The sequence below is a fragment of the Carya illinoinensis genome, chromosome 13 (genome assembly GCF_018687715.1).
Source record: "Carya illinoinensis cultivar Pawnee chromosome 13, C.illinoinensisPawnee_v1, whole genome shotgun sequence".
NCBI classification, from domain to species: domain Eukaryota; kingdom Viridiplantae; phylum Streptophyta; class Magnoliopsida; order Fagales; family Juglandaceae; genus Carya; species Carya illinoinensis.
In genome coordinates this window covers 9,280,626-9,301,737 of record NC_056764.1, presented here as the reverse complement: position 1 = coordinate 9,301,737, position 21,112 = coordinate 9,280,626, and the positions used below count along the sequence as shown (strand labels likewise).

Below are 21,112 nucleotides of genomic sequence, written 5' to 3'. Positions count from 1 at the left end.
TTTTGATCTTTGATAAGCACGACACATACCAAAATCCTCTTTTCAGTAGTTCTTACATTATGGTTTAGTTGTTTACAAGTAACGAAACTGGCCAAAACACGAAGCGAAAGTCACAGACATGAATCTTTGCAAAGCCATGTAACCATGAATAATAACGTCTGGTACAAGGATCAGAAAGCAGGCATAAAAAACATTGAAAACCCAGAAATTTTATCTCTAAGTTCAGGTACTGTTCAACCACCCTTTATTAAGATGAGCTTTTCCCCTGAACAGGCAAAGCTATCAGAGACAGGGCACCATTATTTCAAACTAAATACCCCCTTAGCAAACTTCATGTGCGTCAAATCAAACGCCCTGAGCACTATAATCCTTTACGACGGTCACAGGGCAAGTCGCATTGCCTACAACATGGCTGGTCACACTACCCAGGAGTACCCTGCATTCAGGCAATTGAATTATCAAAACTAGAGTATTGACGATACAAACTAGCTGTTCAATCCATTCAACTATCACGGAAGGTTTTTTTTCATCTTTTGAACTCTGCAAGATTTTGGTTTGATACAACCTTCTAAATCCTTCTATTGTGATCTTCATAATTTCGGGAAAATAAAACGAAAAAGATATGAATACCTTTGGATGCTGCCAAGGCCTCTGCTGCCCATGACCAGACAGTCAAGCTTTAAATCTTCAACAGCCTCACAGAGTTTGTCTCTTGCATCGCCCCAGTAAAGCTTTGCCACCACCGACACCTATATAACATACCAATACAAGGATACTGAGGGCGGAAAATAAATATATACTCAATAATATTTATTGATGCGAATATCTATCTCTCATTGTAACTCTAAAGTCGGGATCTAGATCAACAGAAAGATAATACAAACACCTACTTACTGTGACGAAGTCAAAAGGGTTACCTGTTTTTGCCTAGAAACAGTGTCCAGCAAGCCCAAAACTTCAGGATCATGATCTAACTCGTACTTTTGGATCAACTGATGCTCACGAAACTCCACCAATGGAATCAGAGCTACATCCAAGATCCACGAAATTCAGATCAACACATCACAATCACCAACGATCTCAAAACTATAAACAAAAAGAAAATTGCAAACTCTCTCTGATCGGTAAAATTAGCCTAAAAGTAAAATCTGCACTTACGTGAACCGGAGGCGGACCAAAGGAGATTGCGAGACTCGTCGCCTAGAGAGTGCTTGACGAGGATGACATAGAGGGTGTCACCGTTGTCGAGCAGATTATCAATGGCCCATTTCAGAGCAAGTTTGCTTCCCTTCGAGAAGTCCATGGCCACCCCAATATTCCTATCTTTCGCCATGTTCTCTCTTCCTTGATCTTTAGGGTTCAGTCAAACCGGAATGGAAGCACGAGGAGAAGTTTGAGGAAATGGCACAAATGTTGAGTTGATGAAACTACAACAAAATGGTATCGTGCTGATCGATCGTTGAACATTAGTTGGGCTAGCTTTCAACAGCTTTGCAGTATATCACATGTATTGTTAAATAATCCAAGCCTTTTTCCATGCATGAGATGGCACATTCACTCATGTTCCTTTTTATTTATTGATAACTTAAATGGAAAGAAAATGCAAGTGGTTTTATCTTTTCGATGTATTATTTTATCTCTAAGTAAGAGCATTTTCATCTGGTGTCCCAAAGCGCCCCAAAGTACCAAATTCTCCAAAGAGCAATGCTATATACAGTTGTGGAATTGTAAACGTCGCGCAATCGTTTTGAAAAAGAGTGGGGTCCACAATTAAAAAGTTAGTTTTTTTTCATGTGGGTTTCATATTAATTTATTTTTTTCAAAGCGACTGCACGCCACTTGCATAACCACGACTGCAAATATCATTTCTCTTCTCCAAAATATGAGAAAATATTTAGGGATTTCATCCCAAACCACCTTCATCCCATTCCCTATTTTGAGGTGAATGGATGTGGTTGTTACAGTGAATCCCCAAATGTGAGGATCTATTGTTTGTCTCCAAACTATTATTTTAAGTTTATAAAATTATTTGTAGTTAAGTTTATAAAAGGAGGTGAGAGAAAAATGTAATAAAGAAATAATAAAAAAATATTATTTTAATAAAATAGAAAAATGATAGGGAATAGAATGTAGGGGAATTTTGAAAAATGAGTAAAATTTAAGAAAAATTTTAGAGAATATACTTTTTAGCTAAATTATAGAAAATTTTATGAGGAATGGAATATAAATACTTAGGTATATACACAGAGAAATACGTAGATGAAGTACTTTTTTTTCTCTAATCATGTAGATGAAGTACTTATACATAAAGGCTGCATGCATAAACTATATATAATAATTAAAATATAAATTGTATTCAGAATTTGAGAGTATGCTATGCAAATAGACTCTCTTTAAAAAAAAAAAAATTCAGCAAAAATAAGAACTAAAGATGTTATCATAGCAACTGTCTGCAGGTTGTTTATATGTAACAAAATAATATAAAAATAAATCACATCCATTAATGAGTTTGACTGCGAGATCCACCTGTTTAGAAGGTACAAAATTCGACTTTATGGTGACAGGTAACTTGTTTTAAATTATTTTTTGTCAGTCTTTTAAACAAAGAGTTATTATAAATAGCAATTAATGATAAGACAACGACTCCTTTATAATTTTTTTTATAATCTTTAAATAAAATGATATTTTGTGAAATATTTAATTTATTTATGATTTTAATTTGATGTGTTTATATATTTTTTTAAATATTATTTTAATGATAAGCTGTAAATAAAATATTGTTGAGTTATAACCCTATCATTGTTCTGTTTAAATTAAATACTACTTAGGCCTTATTTATTTTTACAAAATATTTCATCTCATCTCATCTTATCTTATTTAATTATTATAATTTTTTCAAATTTTCATATAAAATAAAATAAACAATTCAAAATTTTTAAATTTTAATATAAAAATAATATTAAAGTAATATATTTTAATAATATTTTATTTAACTTTCAACTTTAATCTCAACTTATCTCATCTCTTCTCTAAAAATAAAAGATAAAATATTTGATATGAAAGAACAAAGTTTTCTTAATTATTTTTTTTCAAAATCTGGAAGATTGCTAATTTTATTTTAGATATAGAAAATAGAAGTTATAACAATTTAAAAAAAATAAGAAAATGAGCTGAAATATATATTTTAAGGCATAATTGCATATATAAATGTACAATAACGGTTTGGATGTTGAGAGATACTCAATACATTTTAACATTCTTCATTACTATTTATTATTTTATTATTACTTTTCACCTATTTTTTACTACTATTCATTACTTTTTACTATTATTTAATATTTTATTATTACTTTTTATCTACTTTTTTACTACTATTCACAACATACCTCAACACTTTTCAACACCTAAACCCAAAGTGACTCCAGGTTGTCTATACGTGCTTTGTTCTCGTCAATCTCTACCATCTTTTAAGGCCAGAGGGCTAATGAACGCTAGGGGTGCTACCCGCATATGCAGGTGCGGGGGCACCCCTTCCCCGCACCCCGCCCCCGCATATGCGGGGGGATGGATATTCCATCCCGCACCCTGCCCCCGGGAGGCGGGGGGGCGGGGCGAACACACCATCCGCCCACCCCCCCGCCCACTTCAGTAAGTTCCACATTGTTTAAGTAAGACTCTTGTATGGCATTGGAGTTCTATATAAAGTGGCCTAGGGTGCGCAAGCCATTTGCAATCTTGTGAACAAGTCTCACTCTCTTGTGAACAAGTTTAACAAATTGTAATATATATTTATATATATACAATTTGTAAAATATAAATATATATTTATAAATATAAACTGAAGTGCGGGGCGGGGGAAAAGCGGAGCGGGGTTGAGCCTTGCCAGCCCCCCGCCCCCACTTAGGATATTTCATGCGGGGCGGGGTTCATGTACGGTGCGGGGTACCCTGTCCGTCCATGCCAAGGTGGGGCGGACAGGGGCGGGGTAGCGGGGGGCGGGCCCCCGCTGCCCACCCCTAATGAACGCCAAAGATCAAAGGTTTCTCATTAAAAAATATACAGTCAGATAGACGTCATAATGTGGATTGGCAGTCTCATAGTATTTAAAGCATTGAACAAAAGTCAAAATCTCACCTTCGAGATCGTTAAGACTTTGCCATTTCCTCCGATTAGAGTTTTCAATAAAGTAAGTGACCTCAAAGAGCGTGACAGAATGATCAACACTAGTGTTACTATAATATTCAAAGTACCATTCAAGTAGGTTAGCTCATACGATCATACTGGAAATATGAGGGAAATGTTTGCGAGTAAGTTGTAAGTTTAGAATTTGCATATTATATAATTTACCTCATTCTTATATGAAAGTACATTCTTTTTCATTATGTTTATGATTACTTTTCTATTGTAATTTTGAGATAATGAGTTTGAATTATGTGAATTGATGATGTTATGGTTTTCAAGTACTGAGTCTTACCATGTGCCTATCATCATGCATGGGTTGAGGAGTCACTGCATCATTCCTACATCATGTTGCCATGAGTTTCATTGGGTAAGGTGATTCCTCGTGATGATTGGGGTGGAATGTCGTCGAATTGGCCTCACTTGATAACATGGGTAGAGAGAGTCCATAGATTGATCATGCGTGGTGTCCTTGTGCGTGTTGACCGGGTAGAATGATTCTCCGAGTCGGATGGTTTGGGTTTGGTACATGAGCTCATGCGTTAATCGGGTAGAGTGATTTCCTCTGTTGAGCGGGTGGAGCTACTTTCCGTTTGTACTTATGTAATGAAATATTGTGAAATTTATGTGAATTGATAAGAGCGCAGTGCCTTGCTTTGTTAATAACTATACATATATGATATTTAAGGTGATTTTTTGCCATACTTATATACTTAATATTTATTCCGAGGGTGATACCTCACCTTGATTATGAATAAATGTGTTTTTGTTTGAATGGTGATTTCTCACCATGGATAAATATATGTTCATGTATTTATTTATATGAAACAGTATATATATATATATATATATATATATATATTCATTTCCTTTGTCTCTCATTAATAGTAATGTCATGGGTTTTAACCTACTTGGATTTTTTAGAAGTTCATTGTGGTGGTTCCACTTGATGTTTCTCATGAACATTTAGTATTAGTCTTTGACTAATTCCTTTACTTATTCTGCTACAATTTTAATTTCACTTGGTGTGTGCTTAATTTGAGAATACACGCCTAACCTTGAGTAAGATATGGAGTGTTGACGATCAGTTGACACTCCTGGCATGAGAGATACTCGCCTCTCTTTATCAAGTAACAAGGACGCCATAACTCCATTATCTAAAATACTAACATGAAAGATGAAAAACATTTAATATAAGCTTCACATTAGAAGTCATAGACAATTTAATTCAAGAATTGTGCTGTAAACATCTAAGTATAAGCAAAGTGCTACAAAAACACCACATTGGAACCTCTAGAGGATGTGATTAGAGATGTAACCAGTTCGGTTCGTTTTGATTCGGTTTTGGACAAACGAGTTTGAAAATTTAAGAATTGATATAGACCAATTCATCATCAAAACCAAAAGTTTCTATTTTTTTCGATTTTGGTCCAATTTTTTCGATTTACCATTGACATATATGGCAATACATAAGCTTAGAATTATAATTTATTTAATATTAAACTTAATTGTTAGGATTTATTATTTATTATTAACAATTACTAATTCATTAATGTCTAATTATACTAGTATAGTATAACTAATGTGTAATTTATATCAATGTTATGTTAATTTTATGTTATAAACTTATAAGATTAATATATTTGAATAATATATATAATTATAATTATATATACTTACAATAAAAAAAATAACCCAACCATCAAAACAACGTCATTTTGGCAAAGCGGTGCCGTTTTGATGGCTAGGTTTTATTTTTAAATCTACCCATATCAAATCGACGTCATTTTGTCAATGGCAAAACGACTCTATTTAGAGATAGGTTTTAAGTCCTCCTTCCCCCCCTCCCCGAGCCAACCTCCCGCGACCCCCATTTCTTATCTCTCTTTCTTTGACTCTCATCTTTGTCGAAGCACTCCCTCGGCGCTGCTCTCCCTTTCACCTGCCGTAAGTCCTCCCGATACCGTCATGAGTCATCGCTATCGTCATCATCTGTCAATCTCGCTGAAGTCACTGTTTATCATTCTCAACGAAGGTAAAACCGATTTCTATTAATCTCATATTCTCATCTAGTTTATTATTATTATTATTATTATTATTATTATTATTATTATTATTATTATTATTATTTATGGAATATGGATAATAGAGAATGAGATTGTGAATTATGTGCTATAGAGGGTGAATGTGCATGTGAATAGACCGACTGTCGAATATATTTATTCATATAAGAAACAATTAACTACTTTGTGTTAATACACATGTGAATAGGGGGGAGGACGTATGGAGGTCCACCCCCGCACCCCATGTAGCGGACGAGGTACCCCACCCCTGCATGGGGAAGGGGTGGGCTCGCCCTATAGGGGGCGGGTAGCACCCCTAGTTAGAACCCTTTTAAGGTAAATCATCATCAAGCAATCCAATGAAGAAAAATAGAACAAATATGAAAATTGAATAAAATATTATTAGCATATTATTTTTTAATATTATTATTATTTTAAAATTTGAAAAAATTGAATATATTATTATATTTTGTGTGAGAATTTAAAAAAGTTATAATGATGGTATGAGATAAAATGAAACACTTTTACCATCCAAACAAGGCCTAAATTAAAAATAATAATTTTAATAAGCATACTTATTTAAATTGGATAAAATTTATGGTCTAGTATGTGAATGTCTGTGTACTTTCTAGTATACAAAATCGGTACAAGTTACAACAATAGTATAAAATGAAAAAAGAAAAATATAATTAAAAAAAAGAAGAAGAGAGCAAACAAAATAAAATTACTCAAAAATCATCCCACGTTGAGAAAGGGAAAGAGTCTTCTTCTCAAAAGAGACTCGGCAGCAAGTCGTAAGCCTAGTGCTGAAAAGAGAGACCAAAAGCATCTACCAACGCCCCAAGTTCCAACTAAAGAAAAAGAAAAATGGCCACAATGTAATTCTACGCATCAAACAAAATCTACTACCCATAGGGTAAGACGCACTTTTATATATTAAAAGATATAAACATTCATACTAATTACTACGTATGAATGTTATGTTTAGATTAATGCATTCATACATACATATAAACATTTATAGGATAACTGGATCTGGATTTTTCGCAACCACCTGGATAAAACCGTCCTGATTATGTCTAGATTTTAGATTTTTAGATCTGACTGGAAAAAAATGGGTCCGGATGAACACTCCTAATAAGATGTATTAGATTAATACTATTTTTAGATGTTAAAGTGGTTTTTAATAATTTATAAATAATATTAAAAAGATAGTAAATGGTTTATAAATAATAATAATTTATTAATACATTTTATTCTTTTTTAAAAAGAATATGCGATGTTTATATAACTCGTAATTAGAATTATTAAGTTATCTTATTTTTTAATTTTCTTAAATTCTTTATACAATAAATACATACACGAACTAATAAATGATATGATACGGCATTTAATGATTTATAGATGAAAAAAGAAAACTTTAAAAAATGGAGCAGAAGTTGCACAGCTGGCTATTTGTACGGTCCAACGAAAATAGCTGAACCAAAGATAGGTTTGATAGTTGAGATGGGAAATAAAATTTTTATTTTATTTTATTTTATTAATAAATTTTAAATAAAATATAATAAATAATTACTTTTTTTTAAAATTTAAATTTAAATTATTTAAATATTAAAATAATAATAATATTAAAAATTAATATTTTATTTAAATTTAAATTTTTATTTAAAATTAAAATTTCTACTCATCCTTCAACCTATCCTAAGAGCATTCACATTGGTCTATGCATATGCATATGCAAAGTCATATTTGCATAATATGAGTCTAAATTCATCTACATTGGATTATGCATCTTCAAATATTTGCATAGCTATGTACAGTACTTTTACATGTTTAAAGATTTACTATTCACTCTCCAAAACATATTTTATTCATTCTTTTTCTCTCCTCCCACTCTCTTTCTACATATTTTACCTTTAAATATTTTACTACATATTTTACTCATTCACTCCCCAAAAAATATTTTACGTAAATATTTTACATATTTGAATATCAAACCCTATTAAAAAAAAAATAAAAAAAATAAAATAAAATGATAATATTTTATTATTATTTTGTCTCAAATTTGCATAATTTAATGTAAAAATTTTACTTGTATGACAAATTAGATCTTCAAAAGATATGATTTTGTATATGCATATGCCTAAATCAATGTGAATGCTCTAAGCGGCAGAAAAGGTCGGACACAGTATTTAGTGCTACGACCTTTGTGTCTCTCTCAGACTCTCACCCACTTCTTTAATGATTTTTTAAAGCGGCCGTTAACAGCCTCCAACCACAAGCATTTAGGGAGGTTTGAAAAGTGAAAATAAGATAGTAAAAATTAAAAGTTAAAAGAAGTATTATTAAAATATTTAATTTTATCATATGATACGTTTATTTACTTTATAATAATTATACATTCTAATATTTCTTATTAAGTCACGTTAGTGTAAGTCTTTGGTTAAAATATTTTTCTCTATGAAAATATGTCACTCAATTTTATAATAAAAAAAATTAACAAAATAATTCTTAAAAGACTCAAAAAATTTTCCTAAAAATTCATATTCAAACATATTTTTACTGAATCCCAATACTTATTCAAACTCTAATAACATATCTAGAAAAAATTTCTCAAATCAAACTTCAATAAGTTATGCCCTATAGTCAAAATAATTAATCTAAAATCTGTATTATTATTTAATAATATTTAATGAGTTATACTCTATAGTATATTTACATCGTATGTCAAATTTGAAATTATTCACAGATTATTAGATTTAAAGAAAAATAATGGATAAAATACTTATATGATTGAAGTGTCAATTAAATAAAAATTAGGATTTAAAAAGTAAATTAGATTTACTAATCAAATATTACCATTTAAGCTAATTTGATATAATTAACAGACTATAATATCATTCAACCTAATTTGGAAAATGTACCTGTTTCTATTTTCGGTTTGAGAGAGGAATCCTCGGCCGCTAGTACTTTACTCACTGAGTCTGACCCATGTAATAATTTCTCCTATATCATATATGCATGCCTTTATCCCAACCAGCAACAACCAGAGTTATAAGCAAACAAATCATCAAAACTCCTATCTCCGTTGTCTGATCACTGTCACCAGAGCTGAGGCCCGGTATTAATGATGGCTGTTGACCTACACAGTCCGGAGTTACTGCTTCCCTCTAACTTACTCTATGACGCGGAAGCTACTGTTGCAGAGACGAATCTCAATCTCAAAGAGTGTTCAACCTATTATCAGTCCTGGGAAGCTCTACCCGGAACTGAATCGGTTTTCAGTTCTCCTGTTGAGTCGGAACTCGGTTCGGCCGAGGCAGGGACTGACATGGACGACGATTACATTGCCGAGCTAGCTCGCCAGATGGCTCACAGCATGCTCGACGACGATGGCGAAAACTCCCTCCCTTGCTCTGAGAAATCCGGAAAGGTGTTTTATTTTGTCAAACACACAGTTCAAGATTTTTTTTTTTTTTTTCATTGTGCATGGCGAGTATTGTTTTGTGCGTTAATTTTGTTGGTGTTTCAGACATGGGGTTCGGCTGATTCGCCACAATCAACGCTCTGGTCACCGCTGGGCTCGAACCTTGGAAGCCCAGATGGTCCATCTCAAGAACCATCGCCACCACCTACTCCTCTCATCTTTGGAGGAGACCGGCCCTTTTCGGATGGCACCTACGATGTTGGAAGGTTGGAGAAGATGGACCTAAACGATTACGAGATGCCCAAATACCTAGATGAAGGACTTCGGAGCATGCCATTCAAACCAAATGTTGGGTTAAACTCAAACGAAGCTCTCACTGACGATCAACTGCGTGCTATTCAAGTAATAAAACTTTTTGGTTTTTAGCTGTATATATGATCTTTTTAGACTTTTTGTTGCGAGTTAATTTGTACTTTTTTTTTTTTTGGATACTTTTTATAGTTCTCTAGACCGAAACAGCGTGTTCCGACCCAACAAGGCTCTCCGAATTGGGGAGGACAAGCTAAAATTTCTCAGCAACCCGAGCGAAGACAACAGCCACAGCAGTTTCAGAAGAAAGGTGGGTCTGTCGATGGAGGAAGGGCAACTCGTACAAACCCATGGATTCAGACCCAGCAACAGGTAAAGTGTCACCAGCAAAACGGATCGGGTATGAAGATATTTTTCCTGGGTAGCGATTCAGGAAGTACCGAGTCATCATGTGGGACAGGTGTTTTCTTGCCTCGCGGAATCTGGTACTCTTCGGAATCACGCAAGAAACCAGGTACTACTATATATATCTATTACTTTGCTAGCTTTTTGTGGGTTTTGCCCGAAATTCGTTTTATCTTTTAGGGTTCTTTCCTTTGGGTACCATGGTTGTTGGGAGTAGTTGGTCTTGAAGTGGAATATTAACTACTCCATAGTAAGCGATTCCGTTTTGTTTTGGGATTATTTGTCAAGTTTTATTCCGAGTGTGAACTGGAATCTTCCTCTGCTGTCCATTTGCCTACATTTGCGCCCAAAAAATTGAAAAAGAAGTGGAAAATGAAAGAATACCCAACTTGGGTAACCCTTTGATTAGTGCTTGAGTTATGATTGAGGAAAACATGTGAGGGGGGAATGAGACAAACACAACTTGTGCTTCTTATCGAGACTTAAAATTAGTTTAATGTTAGAATTAAATTGGGAATTTGTTGTCCTACTCAATCGACTCCTCAGAAGACTGATATGTTTGGTTTTATCTGATTTGTTCAGGATGCTCCCCTGTGTTTATCCCCGCAAGAGTAGTGCAGGCCCTACAGCACCATTTTGACCAAATGAGCGTGAGGTCTCAATCCAATGCGGGTGGTTCTTCTCTTCAACATGGTACAGTTAATCGCCATTATCCTCTCTGTCGTTTCCTCTGTCGTGTCTTCCACTTAATTTGAAGAAATGGTCATTTGGTTTTTATTGGTTTGCTTGCAGATGCGTCGATGATGGGTAGGAGAAATATCTTAAATTCAAAGCAGAAACGCCACAGTCGGACGGTGCCAGTCACGAGCCATCATGATATCGGTCTGCCTCAAGAATGGACGTATTGAGCGTTTGACGCCACACCACTTTCGTATACCTTGTTCTTCACTTCTAATCTGTCGCTGATAATGTCGTTTGGGCAGTTTTTGCTCGAGGAAAAGAAAAGCGGAGGAGGATTGAAAAATGAATAAAAGGGGAAAATAAACGAATGACTCGTGTTGGGTCAGTTCAAAGAATCTCCCAACTATTCCTCCGTGGATGACGATAATAAGACAGACAAACAAGTCAATAGACAAATTGGAAAATATATTATATATGTTTTACTTTTCCTTTTCTTGATTTGATATGGTTAATTTATGTAACAAGAGGAAATATTAAATAAATAAATAAAAAGGTTGTCTGGTTAAAGTCTAGTTAGGATGAATATCTGTTTGAAATGCTTGGAATAATTCTTCAGCACATGCATTGCGAGACTACTTGTTCTTGTTCTTGTTCTTGTTCTCCTCCTCTGTTCTTCAGTTTTAATATATATATTTTTTATTTTTCTTGAAAAGTGTATAAGTTTTGCCTCCGAACGGATGAAAGAATCTGTCAAAATGATGAATCTGTAAATATTATGTAATTTATTTAAAAGATAAATTTTATTTAATTTTTATATAATTATGCTGTATTTTTACACTATACAATTATAATTACTCGTCTGGCATACTTGGGAATGCAAATTACAATGGCTGGCTCTCTTGGCATAAAGTTCTAGAATTTTTCAACACAGTTCATTTTTATTAATTAGCAATTCCTTGTTTCGGTATGAGGACAAATTTATGGTAATGTAAATTTAGAACAGCTATGATTATATAATATTGGTGGCCTTGAAATCATTTATTATTCTTAAATTAATGCCTTAAAACACTGCAATAAACAAATAATTGAGTTAAAGGGACTGGTTTTTGAGGAAACATTTCATTTGATTTGTATTTCTTCTCCCAAGGATTTTAACTCTAAAGTCTACAACAATAATAATTATTTATGGCCATTGTCTCCTCCTGATCAGGCCGAATAATCTTTCTTTTTCTTTTTTTATTTATTTTTTATTTATCGAAACTGAGGATTTCAGAGTTACCACGAATCCCAGTTGGGATGTGTGACACCAGGTTCCCTCGCCAGGCTTTAATAGTAGGAAAATGGCAGGCCCTCAGTCTTAAAAGCTCATATATTTAATTTTTTTAATTTATATTTTTATTTTCTAATTAAAGAGGTAATTATTAATAAAATTATATATATTTTTATTTTTTTAAATGATTACAAATGTTAAAAATTTCTCTAAAAAATAAATTTTTTAAAGATTCATTTTTCATGTAATATAAGATTTATTTATTTAATAAAAATATGTGAAATTTATATATTTTAAAATTATAATATATATTTTTTAGTTTTTAATGTCTGTTGACTCGGTCAAAAAGTAAAAATAGAAAAAAAAGTATCATATTATAAATTTATTCATTCAAAAATATAGAAAAATGTTTGAATGTGATCTTCCTGTGCTCTTTCAAAGTGATTGCTGGTTATAAATTTTTATTTTTAATTTTTTTATTTAATAATTAAAGAAATAATTTTAAATATATTGGTATATATATATTTTTTAAAATATTTAAATATATTCAAAAATACGATAAAAAAAAAGACGTGTATGCGCTCAAAATGAACTGTATACTCTGAGCGGCAAAGTATCACCGCTCAAAAATATAGTCTATCATTCGTGTCGTGACTTGATGCTTTTTCTACCCACCACTTTTTTGTTTCTCGAGTTTAGGAACGAATAGAATACATGGAAAAGTGGCAAAATCCATCGAGAAGGGAATATAATCCTTGGGATGCTCCGACTATGATTAACCTAACAGTGCAGTAAAGATTAAAACAAAGTGAGAAATGAAGCAGAATTAATGTTCTAAGTCATGGTTCTTTTGACTAATTAGGTACTAAGAAAGGAATTGTCATTAAGACTGTTAATTTGATAGTCTATAATAATAAGGAAGTCATTGTTTTATTCGCTGTAGAAAAGGACATCGCAGGAAGGGACACATTGTTGTACACTGTAGGAAGAAAAACTTTGGAAAACTGTCTCTGAATTCTCAGCGAGAGTATAAGTTTTTTAGAAAGCAACAAAATAGTGAGATAATCATAGCATAATGACAAAGTTATGAAAGAGCTCCATTAATGGTAGTTGCATGGATGTACCAAAGCTGATAGATATGCCTGGAATTGATGGGCAGATCAGTATATAAGAAACGGAGGGGTGAGGTGGATGTGGGTGATGGAGAGGTGTGGTGGTGCGTGGATCTCACGTAAAGTCTGGACAGATTGTGTCGGACCCATTGGCCACTTGAAATGGAACGGTAGGTATTAATAGATCAGCCGCCAGAAAAGACAAGAGGAGCATGTGCAATATCTCTTTAGGAGCCTCAATGAATGGTGGTAGATCAACTATCAACTATCGAAGAGAAGAGAAAATCTCCCTGCTCAGAGCAGATTTTGTACTTCCTACTGTGAGAAAGGACTCAACGCTCACTGTTTAAAATTACAAAGCAAATAATGCATGGCCAATTTCACATGTTAAGAATGGAGTCATCCTATACATGATTACCAGAAAAAGGACGAGATTCAAATCTACATCATAACCTCGATCACTATAACTGGATAGCGTATCTTCTTTTTTGTAGGCCCATCTATACCCCGTCTCGGTAGATGAATTATATTAAAAGGACTTAAGTGGTACATGAATTACATACTGCAAAACTAGCTACCCAGCCAAACGTGAATTTATTCATTAATTAAGATAATTATAAATTTTAGATGAGAAATAATATAATCTTAAATTATAATTTTCTTCAAATTAAATAAAATAGAATAAAATTACTAAAGACTAAAGAGCAATCCTACATACAGTCGTAGAATTGCAAACGTCGCGCAATCGTTTTGAAAAAGAGTGGGGACCACGATTAAAAAGTTAATTTTTTTTTATGTGGATCCCATATTAATTTATTTTTTTTAAAACGACTGCACGCCGTTTGCACAACCACGACTGCAAATATCATTTCTCAAGACTAAAAACTAATTTAATGATGACAAAAAGGGCCACTTAAATAATTATGGACAATATACATACACCTCTTAATTTTTGATGAGAGACTGGTCATATTGTAAATTTATGAGTTCTTCTGTTTAATAGCTTACAACACACTTGTTGAAGAAATAAAAAATAAAAATAAATGTGTAATATCGGGCTGCTGAATAGAATTCTTTGTAAACTTATATCGAGTAAAATTGTTAGAAATGAAGAGATGCAACCAAAGCACACAGTAAAATTCTTTCTTCAAAGCCTAGGGGGCTGGATCCCCCCTCGAGTCCCCTGGCTTGTACCTGCCTCCATAGTCCGTGCATGCTAGAAGATCAACCCTTGCCAAATGGTGCACTTATAAAGAAGAAAAGAACTTGGACCTAAAGGGACAACAAAAGCAAGCTAATCTACTGTCAAAACAGAGCCATACATTGATGAAAAGAGGAGAAATTAAGTAAAAATAAAATGAGAAGTTGAGCCGCACCCACCAGATCCAGCATGCATGAACGAAAAATTAATTAGCATTTATACATACACCTGTATCATCTCTTGCTCTACTTTTACCACCTCATTGTATGGTTAATGGAGTAGTTGGAAATTATTAGCTGACAGGAATATCAAACAACGTTGATACACTCGGATATATATATATATATATATTTATACAAGCTGATGAAATATCTGTCATTATATTATAAGAACATTGCTCAATTATAACTAATTTTCTGTAAAAATAATTATTTTTTTATAAAAATGAGTTTGTTTTCATTATAAATAGTAATTCTCGTCGCAAATAATCCATCAGAAATCTTTTAATATATACATTTAATATTTAGCATGCTCCACACGGATGAGATCAATCCAATCTCTCTAAACTTTTATTCCAAAAATTAGTGTAAGGAAAGGCTATATATTCACTTCGTTTAAGCCTAGCTAGCTTTTCAACTCCTTTTATTACACCATATATAGATGCACATTGAGTCATCAATCATATATAATATGTCACCATTAATTCCATTGAATCCGTCTAATTTTGCAGTAAAACGATTTTTAGAACTGGTTTTCATTATTTTCTGTTTTTTGATTAATGCGCTTTGAAAAGGGTGATCAACTGAAAATAATCTCCACCAATAAAAATAAAAAATTCAAAGTTTTCTTTTATGCAGGAAACTGTCTTTTAGCTTAAAAATTTTGAAAACCCATTTCCGATCTTGCTCGACGCTAGCTAGCTGTTGAGTTTGGTATAACATTTCATACAGCAAAGAACCGGAAAAATTAAATTAAACAGCTCAAGTGACTCATGTGATTTCCACTCATTCTCTCAGCATGTTAGTAATTCATCTTTGGATGGTACTCAAATGCACTTCTTACTTTTTTAACACATTTTCATTTTTCACTACTTTTTCACTCTATAGCATGTTGATATTTTAATTTCTTTATCACAGAAGAAAAAAGAAAAATTTTATGCACCACACTCAAATCTCATTTTCATCTAATTATTTAATATGTGACACATTTATTACTATTTGATGATTCTTTATTGGATAATTATTTATCATTTAATGATAATAAAAATGTCATATCTTATTATATATAGTAGAATGAAAATGCGGTCGATGGATAGGAGTTTGGTATTATGGTATCACTCCACAGAAAAATAATGGATCCGCTATTTTTAGTATTTGCTACGACTCTTCTTTTTCCCAAAAACAGTTTTAACTCTATTTTGTTAGCTACTATTTCTAATAAGTTTGGGTGCTTAATTCACCAAAGGAATCGCTCGTTGAGATTAGGGTAATGCGGACGGTTTTAAATGATTATCCAAAACAGATTAGGAGTATCTAATATCTATAGCTGCTATGTTTACAGTCATAACAAACTCACAAGGGAAACTTTTTTCTCATATTTCCTTAGCAATTTCAAAATTTATGCTTTGAACCAAAAAAAAAAAAAAAAATCAAATTACAAAAACTTTCCGTACAACTATTTAATATTATATTTTATTAATTGAAATTGTTATTTATTGCTTAGAAAAAAAAATATTTAAATTATTATTCATTGAGATGCTTTTAAGTGTTTGACCAAGAGTAATTATTCGTATAAGGAAAAATTCTGCTTGTAAGATGGTGGGTAAGGCACAACCTCCATGTTGTTGGATAAAGCATACCCTACCCTTCATGCCATTGGCATGATGAAAAGATTTGATTTATAAAAGAAATTAAAAATTAAAAATTCTTACAAATTAAGTTTTGTCATGTCAACGACATGGAATAACGAGTAGAATGATATTTATAATTATAAAGTGTATAAATATTGTATACTTATTTTGATATAGAAATTATATAAAAAAAATTAATTTTTTAATTAAAAAAAGTACACAACACTTGAACAGTTCATAATTGTATTTAATATTACTTTAATAAAAAAAATGGCTCCACCATGATAAATTATTATTATTTTTTGGGTGGAGCTCTCTTTTTTACAATGGTCCAGACACTTGCACACCTAAAGCTTTAACTGGCATTAATCTTGACTGAATTACTGGTCTAATGAAAAGTTAGATATAACATTAAATGAATCTACACTCTTCAAAAAAAAAAAAAAATGATATTTATAGTTTAAGGTGTTACCAAACATTTCATTTGAAAAAAAGTGGGTAAATTTGCGATTAAAAATTATGTTTTAAGACTTATTCTATTATTTAGATGGTAAATAAAAAGAAAAAAGAAAAAACTTGGGGCCCACATTATACATATTTTTATATTTTTACTGGTAAATTTCACAATTTCTCAAAGCACCGTATGACTATACCTAGGATTAGCACTCCTTCAAAAATCCTATACAAGCAAAGCAATCGTGTGTCCATTGATCTCTCCTACAATTGGAGAAGATGATCAAAGTTTTATTCAAATTCAAAATTAGCATACAAATTATTATCACCATTGACGTATGCGATGAAAAATATTCTTGAAATATAAATGAAGTGATACTTCCAAATGTCATTAATAAAACTACTTATACTTACTCATACTCTTAAATAGGAACGTCATTGGAGAATTTCGTGATTGCAAGTCGTTGCATGCTTATGTTATTTCACCCTTGCATTCAAGCTATAACATGAGGGATTGGCTTGGATTCAGAATATGTTGAAATTGGATCAAGGAATAGTTAGCTAGATGTCCCATAATATATAAGACATAAAACACAAGAATCTCCAATCCCATGATTTCAATTGTATGATGTAAGTATTCTAAGATTGACATTGATATATTTGGAGAGGGGAGTTTTGAACTTCAGATTTCTATTTTGGAGGCTGGGGTAATGCCAAGCAGACCACATACTTTTGTGATTGACATCAAGTTTTATGAACTTACCATCATAGGAAAAACAAGGGTCAATGGACTAAATCAAAAAAATTAATGTCCATAAAGAGATTAATTGAACTTCATTAGGGGACAACCTTTAGAGAATGCAATAAATGACTAGGTTTAGCATGCATTCATTCCTTCACAGCCACGCATCAACTCAATTCGAAGTTATTACTGTAAAGTTGAAATGAATACGAAATCTCTCTCTCAATTTTCTTTTCAATTAATATATTTTCTTGTCAAATTTTATTTTCATTTTTTTTCTAAGTGCAATTTCATAAATAAACTATGTAGTTACATGATATAAGATTCTATGAGGTGGGAGTCTTAAACAATCATTCCAAAACAAACAAACACAACACCAATAGAATAAAAAAAGAGGGATACAGAGCCAAAAAATAGCTTCCATCCGTTTCACACTAAAGGAGAAGCCACTTAAAATGATTTTAGTAAAATTTGATAAACAAACTATTAAGAGTACTGCGACTAAAAATTATAGTGAAACGGAGTGTGTTGCAGCTTGTTTGTCTAGACTGGTTGAAGGAGTCTTCCATGATCATTTTTTCTTAATCATTAGTTAGGAAAAATATAAATATAAGAACGTAGCAATTAGAGGATGGGTAGATACGCCGGCATAGGATCTTTACTGTCTATGGTAGTGCGTGTGATTCATGTACCACTCTAGGAAAAAAGGCAATGGTCGGAACTGAGAGATTTGAAGCCACTAATCCCAGTGGTGCCGTGCGTACGGCGACTGAGGCTTTTCTGGCACATGAAACTCATGCGCGGTATGGGCTGCGCCTGAGACTCATGGCCGCTCTTTTGGAGAGTTTTCTTTGATCAGCCAACAGATTGGAGGCTTGGCGTGGTGGTTGAAGGAGGCCAGTGGGCAGTAGACCTGCACATCTTGGTGCTATGTATAAAAAAGGACAAAAAAATCAGAAAAAAATATTATAAATAGCTCTGGCGTTGGTCGGACAGGAGGAGCGAGGGAGGAGCCACAACCCCAACCCCTCCTCTGGGCAAAGGAAATGGAGAGATACCGATGGTTGGAAGAGAGTAAAGGGCCGCAGGAGAGAGAAATGAAATGAAGAAAGGATAAATTTTCATTTCAATTATAAGAGCTAAGAAAATACTCTATTTGAAGTTTTTTCTTTCTTTTTCACTCTCATGAACATCTTTTGAAAGAGAGACTCCATAAAGCCATATAAATATCTATATTAGTACAGCCAATTATTCTTAATAAAAAGAAGAAGAATATATTAAGAAAATTACAGCGTAAATGTAAGAATCAGAGTGCGACTTGTCTTCTGTGCTATAATTCATTGGAGAAGCTGGAGGATAATGTTGGATTTTGATTAAATCCGAGATCATCAAGATCTCTTGTCAAATCTGTGAAGAAAATTAATAAGAAAACATACATCCAATCACTTGTGATGGATTTTCTATGGAGTTTTAGAGTTCCTGCAAAAAAGAAGAGAAATTTGATTTTATAGAGCAATATTACTCCTTGCCCCTTATGTCTGTGTCTTTCCATTTGTATCTGAGCCCCCTTATTTTTTTAAAGAGAAGAGAAAAGGACTAGCAAAACACACATAGAACTCAATGGACTAGTTATATTTAATTGGGGTGAGAGTAGGGGCCTACATATGTCTATAAAATATAGTATTGCTCCATAGAAATAAACTTCTCTTCTCTTTTGCAGAAACTGTAAAACTCCATGGAAAATCCATCACAAGTGATTGGAGGTATGTTTTCTGTTAATTTCCTTCACAGATTTGACAAAAGATTTTGGTGATCTCGGATTTATTCAAAATCCAACAAGTGGTATCAGAGCCAACTTGTCAGATTTGTGAGGAAATAAATTTCTGTTTTGTGAAATATATTTTTTTCGTATTTGTGTTTTTTTCACCACTCAAGTTCATATTTTTTTTTTTCATTTTTGGACTTCTTGAGTGACCAAAAATTTTCTTGTTGAGTTTCTGTTGCCAATGCCAGTGTGTAGGTCACCGAAAATGTAAAAAACTGCCACTTTTAGTGGCCAAAAATATTTATTTTATTTTTGTATTCTCGCTTTTTGATTAAACTAGACTATTAGAGACGTGGGAGGATGCCAAAAATGTTCTCACCGGCATCCCCTCATCCAGATCGGTCAGAAAAATGGTTTAGTTGGCCAAACCGGTGACTGGAATAGTGCCCAGAACAGTTGTGACGCCAGAGTCCCCTTCTTGCTTTAGTAACTCAGGTCAGAAGAATTACATTTTCTATGTAAGATTTCTAATACAAGTCATGGGTTTGGTTTTAAGTATGAGTTTATTTCTATTATGGATATAAGGTATGATTTGAGTTTTAATTAAGAGATATTTCTTTATAATAGTCTGGCTCATATGTTTTTAGACCATTGTCATAAGAGAGTACTATTGAGAAAATATGTGGACTGATTGGGCAAGGCCAGTACATATGGGATGAAATATCCCATTTCACTTTGACACACCCATGACCCAATTTGACCATCCGGTTTGACCCAGTTTGACCACCTAGTTTGCCCCAGTTTGACCGCCCGGTTTGACCGATTATAATATTATTATTACTTTTAATTAAAAAAAGAGGATATTTTTTGGATCAAATGTAGTATAATAGTACTGTTGTGCTATTTTATCATTAATATATATAATTTTATTGTGGCAATAAAGAATCTTATATGGAGATACTCTTTTGAAGGTTATGTCATTTATTGTAATACTGATGATTTGGAGTGGCTATGTACCCACCTCTCGTGGGACTAGTAATAATAAATTGTCGGAGTTGTTATTATTGATCATACCTCTGCTTAATGATATTATACTAAGATCCATACAGATAGTGAATTTGTCCTGTCGGCAAATCATTATTTAGTATGATGCTTAGGACGATAAGGTTAATAGTTAAGTACTTGGCACTTGGTGGCTTAGTCCTATCCTTTTGGTAGCGGGTCATTTTAAGTCTTTGTATTTAATTATTCTACTTTATCATGCGTAATAGCCTTTTAATGTATCTTGGGTTCTAGCATAGTGCGTAAGAGTCTATTTTGAATAAGACTCTGGCATGGATATAAGATTGTCTAATTGAGACATTTATGGGTGCGTGTTTCTTGTTCCACATGCATAATAATTTTTTATTATATTCTCCTCAGCTTATGGCAATGCGGCTCTGTCTCTCTCTTTATCTGCCATCAGGAGTCTGACGGGAACCAATTTTGAAGATTGGTATGAGTCTCTTACTATTAATATGGCTATTATGGATCGATGCGCTTGTTGAGCCCACTAGTGAAAGTTCTGTAGCTGAAAAGACTCGTTATGAGCAATGGTGCATTCTAATTGGACTTGTCTCATGATTATGAAGTATACTATTGACAAGTCTATCAGAC

The 21,112-nt window shown here is 33.0% G+C and overlaps 2 protein-coding genes across 2 annotated transcripts; one reads left to right on the top strand and one right to left on the bottom strand.

Annotated features, from left to right (window-relative positions):
* Positions 1 to 125: 125 nt before the first annotated feature.
* On the bottom strand, positions 126 to 1,522 carry LOC122292005 (universal stress protein PHOS32-like). Its single transcript, XM_043100150.1, has 4 exons — positions 1,159 to 1,522; positions 918 to 1,027; positions 631 to 749; positions 126 to 436 (listed from the first exon to the last, which is right to left on the bottom strand). Exons 1-4 carry the CDS (start codon positions 1,331 to 1,333, stop codon positions 346 to 348), a joined length of 495 nt encoding a protein of 164 aa, XP_042956084.1. The 5' UTR covers positions 1,334 to 1,522; the 3' UTR covers positions 126 to 345.
* Positions 1,523 to 9,182: 7,660 nt separating this feature from the next.
* Positions 9,183 to 11,614, top strand: LOC122291296. The gene is made up of 5 exons (XM_043098967.1): positions 9,183 to 9,675; positions 9,775 to 10,071; positions 10,171 to 10,492; positions 10,966 to 11,076; positions 11,176 to 11,614. The coding sequence occupies exons 1-5, from the start codon at positions 9,370 to 9,372 to the stop codon at positions 11,289 to 11,291; spliced, it is 1,152 nt and encodes a 383-aa protein (XP_042954901.1). The 5' UTR covers positions 9,183 to 9,369; the 3' UTR covers positions 11,292 to 11,614.
* Positions 11,615 to 21,112: the final 9,498 nt, after the last annotated feature.